Genomic DNA, 23436 nt, shown 5'->3' on the forward strand with positions numbered 1-23436 from the left:
CTATATAACGGGCAATTATGACATCAACTATATATCAATATCTTAATAACGGAGACTAATTTGCATTCAACTATGATACAAATATAAGGGGGATAATGATCACTACTATGGATAAACATAGTTATAAGCGATATGATCACTATATATTAAATATCATTAAGGGGGATATGATCCACTATATAACTTAAACCTACCATTATAACGCGCGGGATATAATCACACCTACATAATATACAAACTACCTATAAGCGGATAGGATCACTATGGATAAATATATAAGGGGCGATCTATGACATCACTATATTCACTAGAACTATATAAAGGACTATATCACCCAACTTCATCATATAATACTTATATTCAAGCCAGTCATAAACATCGATGCAGAGATATCGCACTCACTTATAATATACTGACCCAGACTATCTATACAAGGATATCTTGTATCAACTTCACATAATATCATACCAGTAATATCAAGTGGTATATGGTACATCACGTATTATATAAAATATATAAAGGGGACAATTCACTAACTATATAAAGACTATTATAAGGGGATAGATCACTATATATAAATATATAAGGATAGATCACTATTATATAAATATATAAGGGGAACTGATCCACTATATATAAATAGGGGATATGATCACTATATTAAATATATAAGCAGGGGAGTATGCATCACTATCATATAAATATATAAGGGGATACATGATCACACGCACACTATATATAAAGATATAAGGGATATGATTCCACTATATATACAATATATAAGGGGGATGATGACAACTATATATAAATATTATAAAGGGGATATGATCACTTGATATAATAAATATATAAGGGGGATATGAATCACTATATATAAATATATAAGGGGGTATAGATCCACATATATAAATACATATATAGGGGATATTATCTCACTATTATATAAACTTACTATAAGCGGAATATGCATCACTATATATTAAATCATTATAAGGGGGATATCGCATCACTATTATAAAAATATCATAAGGTGGATAATGATCCATATATATAAAACATCAATATAAGGGGGATCATATCACATACTCAATATAACATACAGGCGGGAGTATTGATCAACTATATATACAATATAATAAGAGGAAAACTGTCATCACTATATATCAAATACTATAAGCGCGGTCCTGGATCACTATCATATACAATATCATAAGGGGGATAATGATCATCTAGTATAAATGATATAAAAACTGGGGATACTGATCACTATATTAAAATAATTAAGCGGGGCATATATGATTCAACTATCATTATACAAATATATAATAGCGGGATCATGATCACTAATATATAAAATATATAAGCGAGGATCATGATCACATCATAAAACTATAAATAAGGGGATTATGCATCACTATATATAAATATCATAAGGGGAATATGATCCACTATATATAATATAATAAGGGGATGATGATCCTACATATATAAATATATAAAGGATATGATCACCAATATAAATATATAAAGGGGATATGATCACTATATATAAATATACCTAAGGGAATATGATCACTGACTTATTCATAAATATCATAAGGGCGAGATGCAATAGCATCAACGTTATATATAAAAGATATAAGCAGGGCGATCATGCATCACGCATATTATCATACAACCTATATAAGCGGCATACATGATCACGATCATATAAACTCACTCATAAGGGATCATGACTCCGAGCCTCATCATAACACAAATACTATAAGCGGGGACTATCATCTCACTGACTACTATCATAAATATATAAGGGGGATATGATCCATATATATAAATAAGGGGATATCGATCACTAATATTAATTATAAGAGGGATTGTGATCACTGATAGATAGAAATATATAAAAGGGGATATATCACTATATAAAAATATGATAAGGGGATAGACACCTATATATAAATATACTAAGGCGGGATATGATCACTAATATAACATATAAGGGGAAATGAGTCACCTTATATTATAAATATATAACGGGGATATGATCACTATATATAATATATAAGGGGGTATGATCACTATATATAAATATATAAGGGGGATATATCACTAATATAAATATATAAGGGGGATATGATCACTATATATAAAATATATGAAGGGGATATGATCACTATATATATAATATATAAGGGGATATATCACTATATATAAATATTTATAAGGGGATATGATCACTATATATAAATATATAAGGGGATATGATCACTATATATAAATATATAAGAGGGGATATGATCACTATATATAAATATGATAAGGGGATATGATCACTACTATTATAAATATATAAGGGGATATGATCACTATATATAAATATATAAGGGGGATATGATCACTATATATAAATATATAAGGGGATATGATCACTATTATATAAATATAATAAGGGGATATGATCACTATATATAAATATATAAGGGGATATGATCACTATATATAATATATAAGGGGATATGATCACTATATATATAAATATATAAGGGGATATGATCACTAAGGGGATATGATCACTCACTATATATAAATATATAAGGGGATATGATCACTATATATAAATATATGGGGATATGATCACTATATATAATATATATTATCATATATAAATATATAAGGGGGATATGATAAGATATTCATAAATATATTATAAGGGGGATATGATCACTATATATAAATATATAAGGGGATATGATCACTATATATAAATATATAAGGGGGATATGATCACTATATATAAAGGAATATGATCACTATATATAAATATATGAGACCTTACTCCAGCGGGCAGTAGACACCCTTCTCGCAACAGGGGTGTTGGAGCAGGTCCCACTATCCCAGTAATACAGGGGTTTTTACTCAAACCTCTTTCTGGTGAAGAAAAGAGATGGTACCTTCAGACCAGTTCTCAACTTGAAACCTTTAAACCCAAGGGCGCTGATCCAAAAATTCAAGATGGAGTCTGTCTGATCAGTGATTGCGGCCATAGAACCGGACATTTACAGGACGCATACCTACACATACCCATCTGCCCATGCTCTCGAGTATATCTCAGGTTTGCCATCAAAAACTGTCACTATCAATTTACAGCGCTACCTTTTGGACTTTGTGCTGCATCACGTGTTTTCACCAAAGTTTTGACCCTTTCAGTAGCATACTTAAGATCCCTTGGGGTACAGTCGTACCATACCTGGACTACCTACTGATCAAGGCCCACACTGCGGCCCAGGCATCCCAAGACACCAATACCTGCCTACAGGTGTAACACAATAAGGTTGGTTGATCAACCACCACAACAGCTGACTCACACCAAGCCAGACCATACAATTCCTGGGTCTCCAAATAGACTCACACACCCAGAGGGTCTATCTACCAGAGGACAAGATAGTATTCATAACCAGTCCTTCCTTTCAGCAACAAGGCTCTCATCAGGGGACTGTCTGTATCTTCTAGGCCTCATAGTTGCCGCCCTGGAGGCCATACCATTGGTCAGGTTCCACCTCAGAGGCTTAGAACACAACTTCTTTGAGCATTGAAACAGGAACCATCAAGACCTTCAGCAGACAATACTGAGATCACAGACAACCAAGACCAGCCTGGTATGGTGGACAAAAGCACACAACCTCCTTTGTGGGTGGAGCTGGGCACTCAAGCTGGGAGGTTGTGACCACAGACGCCAGCCTCAGGGGCTGGGGGGCATCTTACCAGACACGCACTCTGCAGGGAACCTGGTCCAGTCAAGAGAGTGCGTTACCCATCAATATTCTCCAACTCTGGCATTGGAAAGCTGGTCAGCAATGCTACAATCTCACAGTGGCATATGTCAATAAGCAGGGTGGTACACGTGGCAAGCTGGCCATGCAAGAGGTAACCAGAATCCTCACATGGGCAGAAGAAAGTCTCCAGCATCTTCACTGTGTTCATCCCGGGGGTACAAAACTGGGAAGCAGATTATCGAAGCAGAACAACAGGGGATCAGGCAGAGTGTCGCTTAACACCAAGGTATTCCAACAATTGGTGCACAGATGGGGGACACCAGAAGTCAACATGGCAGCCTCCAGACACAACACAAAGCTCACACTTTACTGTGCCTGGACAAGGGACCCAGGCGTAACATTTATAGACGCCCTGATCAACCCGTGAAGGTCCCCCCCCACTAGCCATTCTGCCCAGGATCATCAGAAAGCTAAAACTTACCAACACAACAACGATCCTCATAGCACCGGATTGGTGTACAACCTTGATTCAGCTCTCCATTAGCAGACCCAGGCGCTTACCACCCAGACCTGACCTACTCACACAAGGGCCATACAGACATCCGAATCTCAACATGCTCCGTGTGATGGCATGGCTATTGAAACTGCACGGTGGATGTGCCCATGTAGGGTTTGCCCATCGGGTGGGTCATGTGTCTGACAGACAGGCCATGATTGGATGAACCTGACTGACTGGGTGAACCTGATTGGCTGGATGAAGCGGGCGCTTGTTTGAAAATAAAACACATTTATTAGAACAGAGGAGACAAAGTAAAACCATTTGCATAAAAGTGTAACAGGCACAGACGGGGTTCGGGGGGGTCACGTCAAACATGGAGAACAATAACCATTTTTTAAAATTCAAGTGAGTGCCAGTTGTCTCTGAAATAAAACCATAGAGTAAATGCCCCTGGAAACTGGTGGGAAGATAATAAATAGGGGGGGTGATTATTGGGGGAAGGGGAGATGCACGGGGGTGAGGTCGGTGCTTGGTTTCAGTGGTGCAGGTATGGGGGGGGCACATAATAGATACCCATGGGGGAGGGTAAGTAAAAGAAACATTATATACCGTATGAAGGAACACGCCCAGGGGCCACTCCTGCACCTCTAAATAAATAGAATAAAACCTAAGGGTTTTCTATAAACACAAGGAATAAAAGGCAGGGATCAGGGAGTTATAAAAAGGAAATGAGGAGGTACGGGGAGTTAGTTAGTCCTGGGGCCGCCCCTTTGTACAAAGCCCTCTAATTCGAAGATCAAATCGACGGCCGCACTCACGTCGGTCACAATGTGTCCGGGCTCCACCAGGGCGGGGTCAAAGCGGAAATCCCGGTGCCCGTGAAACACGGTCTCAGTAACAGACTGGGGGGTATCGGCAGGCACTTCACAGCGGGGGTTATAAATGCCAGTACAGACCACAATAGAGCGACAGCTTGTGGCCGAGGGGAAGGACAGGACAGTTTCCAACGACGGCTCCTCTTCCTCAGACACAGAGACCACCGGGACCCCCGATGCTGCCTGCACCAGAGCCTGGGAGCCAATCAGAGGAGTCCGCTCTTGCAGGTAGCGATTGTACAGATTAGCACCATAGATATCGGTCATCAGGTTGTCTCTGGGGGTACAAGACACGTCATGTGACTCAAACATTAACATTCACCTCCCCAATATAAAGAGGAGGTGCCAGAGGGAGGAATCGTTATCTAGAGTGTGAATGAAAGCCGAGCCAATTAAATGACTCACCCGATTGCATAGAGAGTTGTGATTGGCTCAGCCCACTGCTTCTGCGTGCGGATGAGATACTCTGCGTACTGATAGGTCACCTCGCTGGGTTTGCCCATCAACACCTCGTACTTCAGCTCCTTCCCCGTGATCTTCTTGTAGACGTTCTCCAGACACACCATGAACGTGCCGTGCCCAAACCTGGAGGAGGAGGAGGAGTCATTGGGCCACGTGCATGAACCCCAAATGGGGCGGGGCTAGATATATGCACACAAAGTACTCCAGCACACGGATCTGCTTAAAGGAGAAGGAATAGCATTTCACATTTGGGGTGCCAAAAGTTAGGCCCCCCCCCCGGTGCTTCGATCAGCAGAAAATTGCACCGGCCCAGAGTTTTTCTAACAAGCACCACGGCGAGATCTTCTTCCTCCTTCATCGGTTTTCAAGTTTCCCGGGGCAGACGCATGCGCAGTAGAGCGAAATATGAGACTTTTTCGTTAAAATCCGACTGTCTGCTCTACCGAAGAAGCAGCGAGAGAATCACTCCATGGTGGTGGCTAGAAGAACCACCGGCCGGTGCAGTTTTCTGCTGATAGGAGAGCCGGCCTGGGGTGTCAGATAAGTAATTATAGTCACTTGGGGGTGCATAACTTTTGGCACCCCCATGTGTAAAATGCTATTACTTCTCCTTTAAGGGACTAACCCGTGATTAATGTCAAGCCAACAGGGTTACAGTGTTTAGGGGGGCACACCCCTATGTCAGGTAAGCAGATACGTGTGCTGGAGTACATCATCGTCACTGATTGGTGGAGGACCCCAAGCACCGGACGTGCAAATCAAAAGGCCAGGTGTGGGCGTAAAGTAGATTTATGAGCCCCATAATGTCCCCTGAGCACTAGCCGCTGGCCACTTACCTGGGTGATTGGGCCTCAGCCATCCACATGAGATCCATGTTACACGCCAGCACAGGGATATGGGGGGAACTGGCAGCTTGGTGGTGGCTAGCAGGGCAACCGCCAGTCAGTAAGACATCAGTGATGAGCTGGAGATTAGTCTCCCACCGGATTGGTTCCCCAAAAAGTACGACAGCTAGAGACAGAGAGGAATCCCATTACCCAACATGCACCTGGACTTGGAGAACAGAGGCACCCGGCAATAAAACGGGGGTTCAGAGCAGTTTCCCCCCAAGAAGTAGGAATATATACACACAGCTAATCTGGGGCCCTATTATTGTCCCATCATCCCCTGACAATGCTGCTGGGGGTGTGGTTGAGACAGCAGGGGGCCCGCGGGTTGGACACCCCATGAGGAATAATATAAACCCAACAGGGATGAGCCTAAAGCAACTTCATCTGCTCAGTCACCTGGGAAACAACTGATCCGAGGGCTGGGGAAGGGTTAATAGTAACACAGCCAATCACATTGCTCACATGGAACGTCAGGTAGGCGGGATCCAAGGTACCAGGAGTACATGGGATTACTGGCCAGTCAATCACCCGTCCAATGGGAGAAATGAATACTAGTTGCTGGATGGGCGTGGCCACACCTTTGCTGTGATGTCACTAAACCAGGTGGTTTATGAACATTAAACCCAATGGATCCCAATGTGGATTATACAGGTGGATTCCTGGGAGGTTGGGATCCATTAACCAGGAGCCTTAAGGTGCTACCCGGGACAGCAGCAATCTGATTGACAGCAGCACCGGCCAATGACAAATCAGAATGGAGAGACTTTCATATTTCCAGCCATTATTCCATTCCTGAGACTTCCCCTTTAAGGTTTTATACTAAAGGAGCTGCTGGGATAAGGGGGAAACGTTTCCATGGTGACATTAGGCTCCTCCCCATTGCAGGGGTTGGACACAAACATGAGCAGCCCCAGGGGGAAGGTTCAACTCCCTTTTTCTTCTACTTCTGAGACACTAAGGGTGCTGGGAGTTGTGCCCATTGGCTGGGGGGAGGGGCATCACCCCATACTCACCCTCTATCCGGGGCACGTCTGTGGCTGAGGGGGGCTGCGGGAATAAAGACACAGGGGCAGTTAGGCAACAGAACAAGGAACCAATCAGCTGTCAGTATGGGGGAGGGGAGGTGCTGGATAGGACGGCCAGAGAGGCTCCAGGTTGTGATTCCTATAAATACAGTAATAAAAGGAGAACACCCCCAAATTCTCAGCTAAATACAAGTCAATTCCAAGCTTGTGTGTGCAGCAAAGTCACCCCAATATTCTACTACAATCAGACCAATCAGGGTTCTTATTCTCCCATTGTCTTCATCAGAGACGGGTCATGTGACAAACCAACGCCTCATTAGTGAACCCCCCAAACTCACCAGGATTTTGGGGCGTCTCGTGTGGTCCACCATATCTAGAAAGGGGTACGACTCCCTCAGAGAGTCAATTGTGATAGGATTCGAGAATCCTAAGCTGAAATGTTGAGTTAAGGGAAGAATAAGAGAAGAGATTCAGATCCCCGACTTCTGCATTTCCTCTGCACCCCAACTCCGGCCTTTAGATCCCTTTGCTTCCTCGGCTCATAGTGTCTGAGGTCACTGGTTCCACAATAATCCAGTACAATTAATGGTAATGTCACCCCCAGGGCAAAGGGATGGAACAGCCCAATTGCACCTTTAACTGTAACTGTCCCCCCCATATCTTATTCCCAGTTGTGGGGTGCGCAGGTCCCGCCCCCACAGGCGAATGTCCAGCACTAGGGACTGGCCGACAGACACAATCACCTATAGGATTCCCTGCACACTCCCAGCTACCTTCCACCCCGATCCCAATACTAGCCCTGCCCCCCAATACTGGCGCTGCCCCCCAATAGCGCAATTCCCGGGTGCAGAACAGAAGGAGGATACTTTGAGGCGATGTCCAGCACGGGGCCCTGTCCGGATACCAGAACACATTTATGGTGGAACTGCTTGAACATCCTCAGAGGACTGTGTGACATCATCACTTGCTCCTGACTGATCTGTGGAGAGACATGAGGTAATTACACAAGCTGCCAGCTGAACTACAACTCACACGCACGCACGGTGTAATGGGAGGGACATTAGATGTGTCACTAATTCACCGTCCCCTCACACACCAGACAATACGTCCCACATCTCACACTCCCCCCAGTGACGAGGAACTTACTGGGACCCCGAGTATATGTGACAGTTGGTCGGCTTTGGTCTGGCGCAGGCAGTTTCCAGCGTTGGTCACAAACACCACAGGAACCAGGAAGTGCCCCCGGGAATCCACCAGCTTCTGGAAGGCTCTTCTTGCACCCGGAATGGGGGTTTTGCCTCTCACCAGGACCCCATCGATATCAAACAAGAGACCAAACCTGGCCTGACCCCCAGCCTGGAGAAGAGAACAATTAGGGACCCACCATTAACCCCCTCCAGAGGAAGTGTCGGAGTGGAAGTGTCAGGGGGAGAAAGTGTCAGGGGGAGGAAGTGTCAGGGAGAGGAAGTGTCAGGGAGTGGAAGTGACAGGGAGAGGAAGTGACAGGGAGAGGAAGTGTCAGGAAGTTGAAGTGTCAGGGGGAGGAAGTGCCAGGGAGAGGAAGTGCCAGGGGGTGGAAGTGTCAGTGGAAGTGACAGGGAGTGGAAGTGTCAGGGAGAGGAAGTGTCAGTGGAAGGAAGTGTCAGGGGGTGGAAGTGTCAGTGGAAGTGACAGGGAGTGGAAGTGTCAGTGGAAGTGACAGGGAGTGGAAGTGTCAGTGGAAGTGACAGGGAGTGGAAGTGTCAGTGGAAGTGTCAGGGAGAGGAAGTGTCAGTGGAAGTGACAGGGAGTGGAAGTGTCAGTGGAAGTGACAGGGAGTGGAAGTGTCAGTGGAAGTGTCAGGGAGAGGAAGTGTCAGTGGAAGGAAGTGTCAGGGGGTGGAAGTGTCAGGGGGTGGAAGTGTCAGGGAGAGGAAGTGTCAGGGAGAGGAAGTGTCAGTGGAAGTGACAGGGAGTGGAAGTGTCAGTGGAAGTGACAGGGAGTGGAAGTGTCAGTGGAAGTGTCAGGGAGAGGAAGTGTCAGTGGAAGTGTCAGGGAGAGGAAGTGTCAGTGGAAGTGACAGGGAGTGGAAGTGTCAGGGAGAGGAAGTGTCAGTGGAAGGAAGTGTCAGTGGAAGGAAGTGTCAGTAGAAGTGTCAGGGAGAGGAAGTGTCAGGGAGAGGAAGTGTCAGGGAGAGGAAGTGTCAGGGAGAGGAAGTGTCAGGGGGTGGAAGTGTCAGGGGGTGGAAGTGTCAGGGAGAGGAAGTGCCAGGGAGAGGAAGTGTCAGTGGAAGGAAGTGTCAGGGAGAGGAAGTGTCAGTGGAAGGAAGTGTCAGGGAGAGGAAGTGTCAGTGGAAGGAAGTGTCAGTGGAAGGAAGTGTCAGGGAGAGGAAGTGTCAGGGAATGGAAGTGTCAGGAAGTTGAAGAAGTGTCAGTGGGAGGAAGTGTCAGTGGAAGTGACAGGAAGTGTCAGGGAATGGAAGTGTCAGGGGGAGGAAGTGACGGAACAAGCGACTCATACAGACACAGCTGAACCCTTTAGGGTCACAAAACGTTTCTACCTCAGGCTCCCGGGGCCCCGCGCTCAGTCCGACTCTCTGTATCACCCGCGAGAGCACCGGTCTCAGCCATCGACTCATTTTCGCCCGGCCCGCGGGCTCCTCCTGTTCCTCTTGTCTCTCCGACCAGCGGACAGCTCTGGACTGACCGTCACTCACGCCGGAAGCGGTTATATTGCGGCTCAATGAGGAGAGTGATGCAATCTTCGGGCAGCCAATCACTACGCTAGGATTTCTGCCTCCGCCCACACTCTGCTCTCACTAAAAACAGTGCAACGGCCGCTTCCGGTTCCCTTATCACAGCCACGCCCACTAATCCCTCGGAGACTATAGAGACAGCCGGGCGCCTATAGACCCCAGTCATTTATACGAGTGTGTGGCAATAGAACTGGGGGACATAATGGGAGAGTCGAAGCGAGTCGGTATTGGCTGCACTGCTGGAGCTCAGGTACAGTCCCGGCTGCTGATTGGATGGCGCTGCCCCGGATATGACGCAATTAGCCCAGCCCCGAGGAGGAAGCGGAAGAGAAATACGCAGAGAAGTAGAAAAGTCCATGTTTATTGCTCAGCTCTGTACAAATATACACCCAGGTACAGACGAGTCATTTATACGCCTAACAGTCGTTTTGCATCTTCACTCTGCGCCAGTAACGTCTCACTCGCGTATTTCTGCAGCAGCTCCATCTTCTTCCTGCGCACCAGCGCCTCCTCCATCTGCAGCGGAAACACCCAGTCAGCACCGGAAATACCCCCCAAATAACACTCCCCAACCCGTCACGTGATGAATTTACTCACCTCCTTCTGTGACGGCACCGGCACGTGAGCGATAAATTTCTGTTGTCCCTCCTCCCCCTCTGCTCCTTCATCATCATCACTGTCTTCTCCCGACTGCAAGACACACACATTTATAACTCTCTGTCCCACAGAGCTTACACTCTAACGGCTGTTCCAATTCAGCACTAAACAAACAGAGCAGGAGTGTCTGGGCCAAAGAGCTAACTCTCTAACCGAGCTGCAGTGTGAGAGGGACTTGGTTGTTTATTATAAGAGCTCCCCCAGCCTGTCTGCTGCAACTTTATGGGGGGGCAGCTGATTATTGTACCCGGGAGCTTCTCTGGTGTTTGTGCTTCTCCCAGTCTCACCTGTAAATGTACAACAGCACGTGACCTCCTCTAGTCTGACACTCTGTACAGTCACGTGCCAGGGGATTGATATTATTGGGGGGGGGGGGGTGGAATTATTAGGGAGGCCTGAGCTCAATGACATGGGCTTGTGCTGACTCCTCCTAATCTGTAAACCAAAACAGTCATAAAAAAAGAATGAAGGAAAGGAGGGACTGTTGATATAGAGTTCCTTGTGTCTAGTAAATCTCTGCTAATGACAGGAGAGTGAGAGCAGGAGAACCAATAAGAATATATGTAGAGGGAGTATGTGTTGGGGGGAGGGGGGTGCATAGTCACTTACTGCTCTGTAGTAAAGCAGATGACAGCTGTCTCTAAACACAGTTACACAGACCCAGCAGTCTCTCCTGCTCACTGTCTCTTACTGAGAGAGTCTCATCACAGCAGATAATGGGGAGACAATAGGGAGGGGTGTACTTAGTGCAGAATTTAATTCCCAGGGATATTGTGCCGGGATTTTGCGGATCACGTAAAGGAGGGCAGTGCCTGGGGGTCATTTCTGGGAATGTTGCCCAAGAGACACAAGTATAATGTGTGTGAGAATGAGAAACCACTGGATATTATCCGGGATTGATTTTCCATAGTTTGGCTTCACTTCCCCTTTGACACAACAAACAAGGCCCCACCCTGAAAGACAAGCTGTGGATATGATTGGTTCACCTCATCCGCAGCCACAGCATAAATATTCACTTCCTCTTCCTCCTCATTCTTGTCCCCATTGGCCAGACGCTCCTCCTTCTCCAGCCGCCATTTCTCCAGCGCCTCCGCGATTGCTACAACGAGACCATGGGATGAGCAGCAGCCAATAGAAGCAACACGTCCCACCCCCAACAAGCTCACATTTCATTGGCTGATATCACTGAATAAAATCTGCCCCCTGCAAGGCAACAAACAGCAAGATTTCCGGTAATCTGGGATCAGTTTCCAGGTTCTTATCATGGATCTTACATCTGGCCCCTCCCTTAAACAAACCACTCCCAAAGGCCCTGGCTCCTCCCACCTGTAGAAGATCAGTATTTTACCCTACAGCCCCATTACATTTCTATCCTGTCAGATAAAGGAACATGGGGGGCACCTTTCTTCTCCTGCTCTTGCTCCAGAGGCACCAGCACCCCGTCATCCTCATCTCGGTAGCCATAATATTCAGCATCGATGCTCTTCATCAGCTCAGTGCGGGTCTTCCTGGGGGGCGGAAGGGCTGCAGAGAGAGTCATTGTATCAGCAGTTTGGCAAATGGGACACAGTCTTGTACTGACAATAATATAATGGGGAGTCCCTTTTGTACCCCCCGTATCTCTGAGACCCTTTCTGTGCCCCCCACCATCATCGCTCTCTCAGAGTCCCTTTCTTTCCTCAGCTAGAGCCCAGCACATATATATACATATATATATACATACACACACACACCTATACATACGAGCAGCCCCCCCCCCCATACATAATACACAAAAGCCATGAATATCTTGTAAATTATATCCTTATAAACGGTGAGTTCTGATGTCATCAGTTATAAACGGTGAGTAGTGATGTCATTTCTGTCACATGACTCAATGAAACTGGGTATTATAATAAATAAAGTATCCCCAGTTGTAAAATATGAGGATATTAGAAGTTACCTCGGAGTTCCATGACCTGTATAACTCGGCCTTCGGCCTCCTACTTTTATATGGTCATGAAACTCCTCTGTAACTTATAATATCCTTATATTTTACCTTATTCACTATACACACACAATAGCAGAGAGAATTGGCCCTTTATAGTGACGGTCACTAAGTAACAGCAAATGCTTCCTGATCAAATAAGTAGTGGGAGCAACTGCCAGCGAGGAGCATGTGACTGTGTAAAGGTCAGTTTGTATTGGACCGGAATAAACCAAATCACTTATATCACAGGGGCAGCCTGACCATTCATTTCATTGACAGTGGATGTAACTGGTAGTGAAGTGTAGGGAATAAAACTGCCACTTACGCTCTTTCTCAAACAGCTCCCGGACGCCCGGCAAATCTTTAGCGGCACCAAAGTATTTGTAACCACGGTTTCCGGGCACTTCCTTCCCTTCATGATCCAGCATCTTGGGCCCAATGCGCTAAATGGGGGGCAAAAAATGAGGCGTGTGAGAATGATTACGAGGAATCCGTATCCACACACATCTGTGCATTTGCCCCAGTACAGACACAATATCTGGCGCAGCAGCTGTGGGCACCAATAACACTTATGGCTTAGCAGGGCAAAAGCTTGTGACTCCCCTATGGTTGCCCCTCTCACTCACTTATTTGCCAAAGGGGAGGGGGGACAAACTAAAGAACCCAGGAACCTTAACCCTTCAGGAGAACACAAACTTTAACCCTCTGCTCTGTGGCTTTTCCCAATAAGCGGCTCAGCCAAAGGGCAAATACATCCTGAGCCGATGTAGGGAAGGCAAGTGAGGATTTAATAAAGTGTTCTGTGGCTGCCCCACCACCTGCACTCACTTGCCATCTGCACTACTGGGGGCACCCCCCCCCCCCACACTGATACAGAGTCTCTAATATAAGTTCCTTATTCACTGTTATGGGTTAAAACAGAAGGATCATTTGCCAAAATCACTGTCTATACAAAACTACATATATACGGCAACTTACCCCATAGTCTGGACCACCCAGCTCCTTAATACGGACCTCCCAGTGGCCCTTCTCTCTGATGAGTTTGTTAATTTCATCATTCACGTCTCGTATCTTGAACTCCCCGAGTCCGGCTGTGAGGGACAGAGTCAGTCATAATTAGGATCATAATTCCACTCATGGTGCCAGTCTGCTAATTACACTCGCAATGCCTGTCTGGCTGGCCAATCAGAACATCCCGTAGGAGAACTGAAATTCTCAGGGCCACAGGACAAACACCTCCCATACAGGCAGATTCCTGGCACTTCCATTATTAAAGGAAAACTATACCCCCCAAACAATGTAGGTCTCTATAAAAAGATATTGCATAAAACAGCTCATGTGTAAAATCCTGCTTCATGTAAATAAACCATTTTCATAATATACTTTTCTATTAAAATGTGCCATTGGGTAATCATAAATAGAAAATTGTCATTTTAAAAAATAAGGGCTGCCCCCTGGGATCGTAGGATTCACTGTACTCACAAACATACCAACAAACCATACATGTTAGGTCACATGAGCCAATTAACAGAGAGAGTTCTGTATTTTGCTTCAACACTTCTTCCTGTAGCAGAAATACATCCTCAGCTATGTACAGACACAGCACGGCATCATGGGAAATCAGACGCCCCAACATATTGCCCCCAACTTACCATTCTGAATCTGGGCCACTTTCTTTGATATTTCTCCGATTATCTGCACCAATAGAAACACATTATTAGACACACCCACAGCTCATTTACTAAAGGCAACTGGAATCTATTAAAGGAGAAGTAAAGTCTAAGACAGTATGGCTAAAATATGCTGTTTGTTGTAAAATGATCAGAATGCTTGAATAATGCCCCCGATATCTAGAAGCAGCTCAGTCTCCCCTGCAGGGATGTGGGGTGCAGAACTTGGGGCAAACAGGTGCCTATTGCAGACTTGCGGTAACCATGGTGAGTAAAATCTCAGTTTAACCCTAGGGGCCCAGTTAAACCGTTGGGCCAATAAGATCAATAAATAAGCGCTGACACTGTACCTGTCGTCTCCACTTCTCGGCTTTGGGCAGCTCAGAACACTCCGAGGCCAGGAATGGTCTTCTCTCCTGCAAGGCCAGGATTCAGGATTAATAAATGAAACAAACCCGTTGGCACCAACAGAAAGAAAGCGGCATTTAAACAGATCCACATTCTCAGTAACACAAGGTGCACCAATGGCTAGTGGGATACCAATGGGCTGGACTTGTCTGAAAATGGCCTCTTAAATCAGACTAATACTAATAATATCACTTGACTACTAATTCTTACCTTGTTGGCTCTTCAGAGCAATAGTGGGACAAGGAGGAGAGATTTAGTCTGACTCTCTCCCATGAATGCCGGGGACAGCTCCTTCTTGCTCTATACGATCGTCACACCCAATACAATTACAGATCATAGTCAGAGCCAACCCAAATCCAATGATTGCTATGGCCAGGGAATACCTAAGGGATTAGTTTTAGTGTTGCACCACTGATGTTACACTAATATGACAATATCCAATCAGCACAACAGTTGCACAGACACAAACCAATGGTGTTACACTAATATGTCAATATCCAATCAGCACGAGTCTTACACGAATATGAAAAATATCCAATCAGCACGTGTGTTACACACTCACACCATTGGTAAAAGTGAGTGAAACTGTGGGGCTCAGAGCGTGGCTATTTGTTTGTCTGTAACTGAAGCATCGGTGAAAAGTGAAAGCAAATGGCAAGTGTCTGGCATGGAAGGAAGTCCAGGCTCTCAGCACATAAAGGGCCACTATCTGGACCTGCCTGGGGCCCTGTAATGGAGGAGCCAGTGTAGCTGTTGTGTAAGAATTGAGAAGAGTAATTTGGCCTCTCACCTTTACTTTCCCATCCTCCAGTTGGGCCTGGCGGAACCGTGCCAATGCCGTCCTTAAAGAGAAGAAGAAAAAAAACCAGAATTATTTTCTCATTGAAAAGCCTGACGATCAGCAGCAATTAAAGGAGACTTTAACTCATTATACTGAATTATTATCTGTTGAACCTGTAACACAACTGTGTGCACTTCATTATTTGCAGCTTGTGACCGTGTCTGTCCCCGAGAGAACAGCCCATAGAGAGCAAATACACAGGGAAATACGTTGAGCAGTTTCATATAACTGGGAGAAATATTCCATCTTGTCCTACAATAAACTGATACTCATTATACTCAAGTGTCAACTGGACAGACACCAAAACTGAACCAAAGGAACCGCTCCAAGTTGTTTATCCCATAGAGCTGCTTCTGGATTCTCTCCCGGCTGTTCTGTCCACAGCGTCCCCACTGCACAGATATCACCAAACCAAGATGGAGACGGCGCTCCGGTAAAAAAGAGAGTCAAGTTTATTGCGGTATCTGCAAAGGTAGAACAGTTTCCACCTAAACCTGCCTCTCTTTTTATCAGAGCGCCGTCTCCTTATTGGTTTGGTGAACTGGACAGACAGACAGATTAATAACTAACTCTCTCTTTTATCTATTCTAAGACAGATTAGTAATCAATCAATTTCGAATGAATAAGAATGTGCCCCCGCTGCAACGCCGCAGATCTATAAATCCTCATTTACGTCACATTCATTATGTTTCTCCTTATTCTGTGTCTGTATTCCAAGCCCCACTTGTAACCCTTTCCTTACTGAAGCCCTTTTTGAATAAGGCAGGAAAGTCTGAATGGAACTCGTCTCACGTGTGACAACGTCTCCTGTCTATTTGGGATCAGACTGTGAGTGAAGGGTTAAGGAGAGCTGATGGGCTTTGCTATTGCCATTTCATGGGATAGTCACCCCTGTATCTGCACAAGGCAATGTTGTTTAATGTGTCCCAGGAGTGGGTGATTGTGTAGAAGAAGAGGAGCGGGATACTCACATGGCTTTCTCTGCATTCCGAGCCTAGAAACAAAAAACAAATGATATGATTGATTTATAGAAGGAGCTGATGAGCACAGACATGTGGGACTCAGTATAATATATATATAAATGGGGGACTCAGTATTATATATATATATATATGTGGGGGTACAATATACATGGGGGGCAGGAGGGATGAGCACTGGTCTCTCAGTGACAGAGAAGTGACAGGTGAGATCAGATAAAGGAGACTGAGTGTGACACAGATGTGAGTTTAGAGGAGCTGCACCTCCAATTCTGGACATTAGAGACTGGACATTAGTGGGGGTCAGAGTGTAAGTGAGCCAATAAAGGCCGCACATGTAGCACATTATCTATTATATATATATATAGAGGAGATGTATTTGTACAGTACAGAAGCGTGTGGCACATGAATGAAGACTCAGTGAATAAACACACAGGAGAAATATCACCACAGACACTCACCATGGCGACAGCACCGGGAGTTACAAAGCGGCGTCAGGAAACACAGTGAGACGCAAGTGCCACAGAGAAGCAACAGTCGCGCCGGAAATGACGACACACGAGCGCGCAGCGGAAAGAGTCTACGGCCCGTCCTAGCACCACGTGACCCGCCACAGCCTCTGCCCCGCCTCCTTGTTCAGCCGGGAGACTCGCCCGTGTGTCCGAAGTGTTTTATATAATGTCCCTCTGTGTCAGTCTAAAGACCCAACTGCCCAATATACAGTGAGTGAGTCTGGCGCCTACACCTGCCCGGCCTCAACCCGCCCACAGACTGTCCGTCCGGTCCCACCCCCTATTCTCACATCTCAGGCCGCACCCCTCGTACAATCAGCTGGTCTGACAGGCTCCTCCCACTCTCACACACAGGCCTGACACAACACACCATAGAGAAGTAGACTTGTGTGACGTATAGAATTCTATGTGACGTCTTCTCACTGGGGATGTTCACTGTCACCTGCTGTGTCACATGTTCAGCATACTGTCCCATGTGGCCCCCCTTATAGTCACTGACTAACTCAGAGTTAGAGAGCTGAAAAGCAGGAAGTAGTGTTCTAGCTATTATGTTACACATCCACTCACTCCAGCCTTTATACATTACATTTTTGCCTAACTATATTAGAAACATTTTTTATTTTATTTATTTACCCACTTTTTATTTTCACACTGAACTGTTCCTTTAAGCTGTGAGTCTGACTTCTCCCAATGGACATTCCTATATAAATTGTTACAATTAATTATTTGCTTATCTCAAAATTGTTACAAAAGTATCTTATTTGCACCTGTTAGCTGTTCTGGGCTCTCTGCTAAAAGCCAATTAAGTGAGAAACTTTGTATCTTTTTCTGGCTGTTCAGTGCAGAGAAAATCGGGACTTTCCAGTACAAACGATGGACTGCGAGGTCAAAAGAGGGACTGTCCCACCTAAAACATGACAGTTGGGAGGTCTGTTCTACTAACCAGGAGTGCAACATATACCTTTGTATGTTTTACTGTTTATTAGATTCTAATCAAGTAATAAATAGTTCCTGACAGACCAACTAACGTCTGTGTGAAACCCATAGCCACACACTGAGCACAACCTTTGTCCTTAATGGACTTTCCCTAAACCCCCCTGTATGTCCTGTCAATTGGTCCCTCCTCAGCAGGGTTGTCAGGTTGGCGGTTTTCCAGCCTCATTTAAAGTCCAGGCGGGTATTGAAAGCACAAACTTTCTTTTTGGGTCTTTGGCTGGTTAATACTTAGGAAATCAGCCAGTTTTCTCTTGCCCTAATGTTCCAGGTCTGTGTCTCCCAGTGCATGTTGGGTAATGTAGTTTTTGCTTTACAATTTGCCAAGTTGAATGTAAGACTACAATACCCAGCATGCAATGGGACTGACTTGTGTAACAGTCTCCCGTCACTCTTAATCATTCTCACATTATCCTGTGACTTTGCTCAAAATCAGACAATTTTGGAGCAAAAATCTGCTGGCCACCAAAATGTTTAGAGGTTGAGCTGTTTTACTAATATTTATTGAAATTATATATGAATTAGGGTTTTATGCAACCCCTATACCTAAACTACCCTATATGTGAACTGTCAGATTTCATCCTCATAGTGTCACCTGATTGTGATATAAATGTGTTTATTGTGCTGAGGTTGTTGTTTGTAATCGAACATCTCCCCAGACACATGAATGAACATTATAAAGTGTCTCTGGCCGGTGTATTCAAGTCCTTAGACTGCACGACTGTCCCTACGCTGGGGTTACGTGGGTCGCTGTGACAGAAAATCAAGTTACATTTGGTGCCGTGACTTGGATTTTATCAATAATCACAAAGTGACCAGTGAGGATCTTGAAATTGGCCGGGGTTAAGTGCAGCTGATAATCACATAATCAGGGACTCTGTAAGTGGTAGTGAGAGACAATATGGGGCAAATTCACTAAGCGCCGAACGCTAGCGTTAATTCGCTAGCGTTTGGCATTTTCGTTACTTCGCAAATTCACTAACGAACGCTGGCATAGATTCGCTAGTGTTACTTCGCACCCTTACGCCTGGCGAATTTTCGTTAGCGACGTAACTACGCAAATTCACTAACTTGCGCAGTGTACTGAACGCGACCTTTTACGCTAGACTTCCTTCGCCACCTCAGACCTGGCGAAGCGCAATAGAGTAGATACGGATTGCTTCAAAAAAAGTCCCAAAAAAACGCTGGCGTGTTTTCTATATTATGGGTGATAGGCTGAAAAAGATCGAAATTTTTTTTTGGGGCTCCCCTCCTTCCCCCCTACATTTCCTAACTCATGGCAACTTACCTATACAGTGGGCACATATGTAGGGCAAAATAAACATTTTTATTTGATGTTTTGAAGGTTTCCCAGGCATTTGTAGTGATTCTACGTATTCCTCCATTGAAATTTGAATTTGGCGCTGTATGCAAATTAACCATCACTAGAGTAACTTCACTTCACTTAGCGAATCAACGCTAACGCAACTTCGCAATCTTACGCTACCCCTGTGCGCAACTTCGGATTTTAGTGAATTTGCGGAGCGCTGGCGAAACTACGCCTGGCGAAATGTGGCGAAGTGCGGCGAAGTTGTGCCTGGCGCAACTACGAATGTTAGTGAATTTGCCCCCAGGTCTGAGTATCACACAACTAATCCTGGGAGCTTACAATCTACCCCTGCACCACCAGGAAGAGGCATTCTATCATGTGACATATTGAGAAATGTAAATGTAAGTTTTGACATCTCAACAATTTAGCCTGAAAATATACCGACAAGGTCTGTGTTGCCTGCACTAAACAGTCAGGGTGTAGCTGAACTACAACATGAACACACTGTACATGCAGGAGGTACGACACATAATATGTATGTCGCCTTTACTACTGGGAGGGGCATGTGAACCCAAAAATATAATAATAATAATATTTTGCCTATTGAAAGAATATGTCATTCTAAGCAACATTTCATGTAAAGTATTTACTGGTTTTCAGTGATTATAAAGTTATTTGTAAGTGAATTGCTATTCCACGCATCTGTCTGTCTGTCTGTCTGGGAAATGCTGATGTACTGGACAATCTTTTCTGTTGGCTCTAACGGCAAAGTAACGGCAAAGTAACGGCAAAGTAACGGCAATGTGACGGCCACAATAACCAACTGAAACTTACAAGAACCTTCCAAAGAACTGTATTTAAACTGATTTACTAACAGACTGGGAAACAAGTTCCGAATAGAAATTTGGAGGGACTGCGGGAAAACAAGTCGGAGAAAGGGGCACATGGTCAGAGCAGGAGAACGAGGACCGAAATGAAAGGGCAGGAATTGATTTATACGACTCCGGAGTCTTGGTCTCAGCACAGGGTATAGGGCGAGAGAAGCTTAAATAGCCCCTTAAAGGACATTACACACCCCTATTTAATGAATAAAGAATAATCTATGGCTTCTGAGATTTCTGGCACCAACCAAGAACATTAAATCTGTTTCACTTTAGTTCTTTCTGTCACTTGCTTGTCTCACAGAGCACAGGAGGAAACCAATTACCTGTCCACCCAGAAGCCCTCTGATAATGAGCCACTCAAAGGCGGCTGCTTAGAGAAGGGAGGGGTTTGTTTATTCAAGAAACTATGAACAAATGATCCTGTTTATAAAGGGAAGGGGGGTCAGTGAAAAAAAACAACAGCGTTTGTACTCTGGAATGCCCCCCAAAAAAAAAAAATGGATTTTTTAATTTACTAGGCAGAATTCATTTTCAACTCAAGTCCTATGTTGTACTCATTATTATTATTTTTTACCAAAGGTGTTTTTAGGTGTATACTGTCCCTTTAATTGAGCAGTTGTCTGAATAATAACAAGTGTGAGTGGGGGAATAGAGACGGGAGTTGAAGTCATTGATATAAACCATCAGACATTGGTTCCTAATACAAGAGCAGCGAGTTCCTGGTGAGGACGACAGTCGTGGTTCTGCTGCTCATAATAATCGTTCCTAATACTCCAACTTCAGAATTCACATTCCTTTTATTTGTCCTCACAATAAACATTTATTTGGTTATAAGTAGAAGATGTCTCCTAAATCCTGTGTTACACTGTAGAGTTAGTGAAGCAGATTTATAGGACTTCTCTGCATATTGTACATACGTATTTAATATAGAATTGTGTTTCACAAAGTAGACACTTTATACTCTATCAATATGGAGGACACCTAATGTTATATATGTGTGTGTTATACTTTATAGACCCCACTGAATAAATCGGGGACAATATAATCCGTGTGGACCCCGTCGATCAGCCCCTCCCCGTTGTTATGGACGAACCAGCACTGCACTTTACTGCCGCTCTGCAGGTCCTTCCTGTAATCCTTCTGTGACCCCCTGAAATTAAAGAAATCAGTGAGACTTGGGTGGAACCAACTATTTGAGGTAGGGTGAAAAATAAACTTTCATTTTACTAAAACCCCTGAAAATTGAACTATATGATAAACCTTGAGGCAGTGGTTGTCATGATTTGTCAGTTAAAGCCCCAGTTGAAGGTTCAGCCCTTGGCCAAAGCCCCAGTTGAAGGTTCAGCCCTTGGCCAAAGCCCCAGTTGAAGGTTCAGCCCTCGGCCAAAGCCCCAGTTGAAGGTTCAGCCCTCGGCCAAAGCCCCAGCTGAAGGTTCAGCCCTTGGCCAAAGCTCCAGTTGAAGGTTCAGCCCTCAGCCAAAGCCCCAGTTGAAGGTTCAGCCCTCGGCCAAAGCTCCAGTTGAAGGTTCAGCCCTTAGCCAAAGCCCCAGTTAAAGGTTCAGCCCTTGGCCAAAGCCCCAGTTGAAGGCTTAGCCCTTGGCCAAAGCCCCAGTTGAAGGTCCAGCACTTGACCAAAGCCCCAGCTGAAGGTCCAGCCCTTGGCCAAAGCCCCAGTTGAAGGTCCAGCCCTTGGCCAAAGCCCCAGTTGAAGGTCCAGCCCTTGGCCAAAGTCCCAGTTGAAGGCCCAACCCCTGCTCAAAACCCCCTTATCTCATTTTACAGTTTCAAAAATTATATAGGGCAGGAAATTCACCCCAATCCTCACCCTTAATGATCTGTAAGTCTGGTTTCAGGAACGTAGAAGAGCAAATGGCCCAGTTCTCACCCCAAGTGGCCCCCATTAATGGTTTATGGGAATGGGTGCTTTCATTAGATGAACCTTGGAAAAAGTTTAGCACTAAGTATTGGCCTGGTAAGTTCTGGGTCAGTTACCGACCCCTAGAATTAATAAGGGCAGGGGAGTGGTCTTGAACCCCCAGTCTGAGGAAGGAGGCCAGAGTTAGCAGAAGAGCTAGCAATGTAGGTTAGATGACAGTGGGTGCCTATGTAGGGGGTAGGCAGTGGGCAAGCGACATCAGGGAATCATAACTGTAATGGCAGCTCCTTATAAGGCAGAAAAACCTGGACTTTATGGGCAGTTCCCCCCCTTGAGGTGTAAGCTCTTGCGCACAGGGCCCTCCCCCTGTTGTCTCCTAATAATGTCCAACTGTTACTGTCAGTTTGCTCTTGTGACCCTTTCCTCTGTAACCCCCTGTGGGAAATGATGGCGCTATAGAAATAATAATAATATATAATAATAATAATAATAATAAAGTGGTTCTGGGCGGCCAGACCCATCTCTGGAGATTAATTCAGAGACCAGGCCTCACCTTCCAGACAGGACCCCCATAAACATGTCATGGGTCCACCATTGTGTAACAGGATTCTATAGGAAAGTGTCAGTTCTTACCGGGTCACAGTGATCAGTGAATGTTTCACCCTCATTGTGGCATCGGGTTTTTCTGGATTATCAGTTTTGTGAATGTTGGAAATGTCATAGTCGACTCCGTGGTAAAATTGGCCTTGAGAATAAAAAGAGGAGAAAAATGGTGAAAATTTGATACTGGCACCGGCCCGTTCTTTTCTTATCCCCCTCCTTGTACATTGGAAATCCCCATTGGCTCCTCCATGTCGTCAGTGTAGGTTGTGGCATCACTGGGGGCACAGGATTCTCTCCCTGGTTTTTGAAGGAAACACTGACATGTCTGGATTTTTCTGTGCAGGGAGTGCCGCAGGGAGTGCCGCAGGGAGTGCCACAGGGAGTGTCGCAGGGAGTGCCACAGGGAGTGTCGCAGGGAGTGCCGCAGGGAGTGTCGCAGGGAGTGCCGCAGGGAGTGCCGCAGGGAGTGCCGCAGGGAG

General features: G+C 45.3%; 3 protein-coding genes across 4 annotated transcripts in view; all 3 read right to left on the reverse strand.

Moving 5' to 3' along the window:
• Window positions 1–4540: 4540 nt before the first annotated feature.
• LOC108704055 (haloacid dehalogenase-like hydrolase domain-containing 5) lies at window positions 4541–10564 on the reverse strand. The gene is made up of 8 exons (XM_018240432.2): window positions 10064–10564; window positions 8671–8880; window positions 8391–8503; window positions 7863–7956; window positions 7513–7546; window positions 6446–6620; window positions 5553–5732; window positions 4541–5424 (listed from the first exon to the last, which is right to left on the reverse strand). Exons 1-8 carry the CDS (start codon window positions 10139–10141, stop codon window positions 5019–5021), a joined length of 1290 nt encoding a protein of 429 aa, XP_018095921.1. The 5' UTR covers window positions 10142–10564; the 3' UTR covers window positions 4541–5018.
• A 39-nt stretch (window positions 10565–10603) lies between these two features.
• On the reverse strand, window positions 10604–17528 carry isy1.L (ISY1 splicing factor homolog L homeolog). Its single transcript, NM_001092042.1, is given in 11 exon segments — window positions 10604–10774; window positions 10856–10948; window positions 11902–12014; window positions 12317–12439; window positions 13210–13327; window positions 13863–13975; window positions 14537–14579; window positions 14905–14970; window positions 15753–15804; window positions 16775–16797; window positions 17242–17528. Coding segments are annotated over 11 exon segments (855 nt in total). The 5' UTR covers window positions 17245–17528; the 3' UTR covers window positions 10604–10666.
• Window positions 17529–21256: 3728 nt separating this feature from the next.
• Window positions 21257–23436, reverse strand: part of LOC108704056 (inter-alpha-trypsin inhibitor heavy chain H3) — a 31706-nt gene continuing 29526 nt past the window's right edge. For both annotated transcript variants that reach the window (XM_041591025.1, XM_041591024.1), the window contains 2 exons: window positions 22988–23099; window positions 21257–21628 (listed from right to left, as the gene is read on the reverse strand). In XM_041591025.1, the coding sequence (XP_041446959.1) occupies window positions 21481–21628; window positions 22988–23099 (260 nt within the window). In that variant the 3' untranslated portion in view covers window positions 21257–21480. The remainder of the gene's footprint in view (window positions 21629–22987; window positions 23100–23436) is intronic.

Source organism: Xenopus laevis, chromosome 4L (assembly GCF_017654675.1).
Source record: "Xenopus laevis strain J_2021 chromosome 4L, Xenopus_laevis_v10.1, whole genome shotgun sequence".
Lineage (NCBI taxonomy): Eukaryota > Metazoa > Chordata > Amphibia > Anura > Pipidae > Xenopus > Xenopus laevis.

Excerpts from the sequence above, each read along its gene's own strand:
- LOC108704055 (XM_018240432.2), bottom strand. The coding sequence starts at position 10,141 with ATGAGTCGATGGCTGAGACCGGTGCTCTCGCGGGTGATACAGAGAGTC. Across the intron at positions 7,547-7,862 it reads CGAGACGCCCCAAAATCCTG|CCCCCCTCAGCCACAGACGT; the intron begins GTGAGTTTGGGG and ends TTATTCCCGCAG. Across the intron at positions 5,733-6,445 it reads GCTGAGGCCCAATCACCCAG|GTTTGGGCACGGCACGTTCA; the intron begins GTAAGTGGCCAG and ends CTCCTCCTCCAG.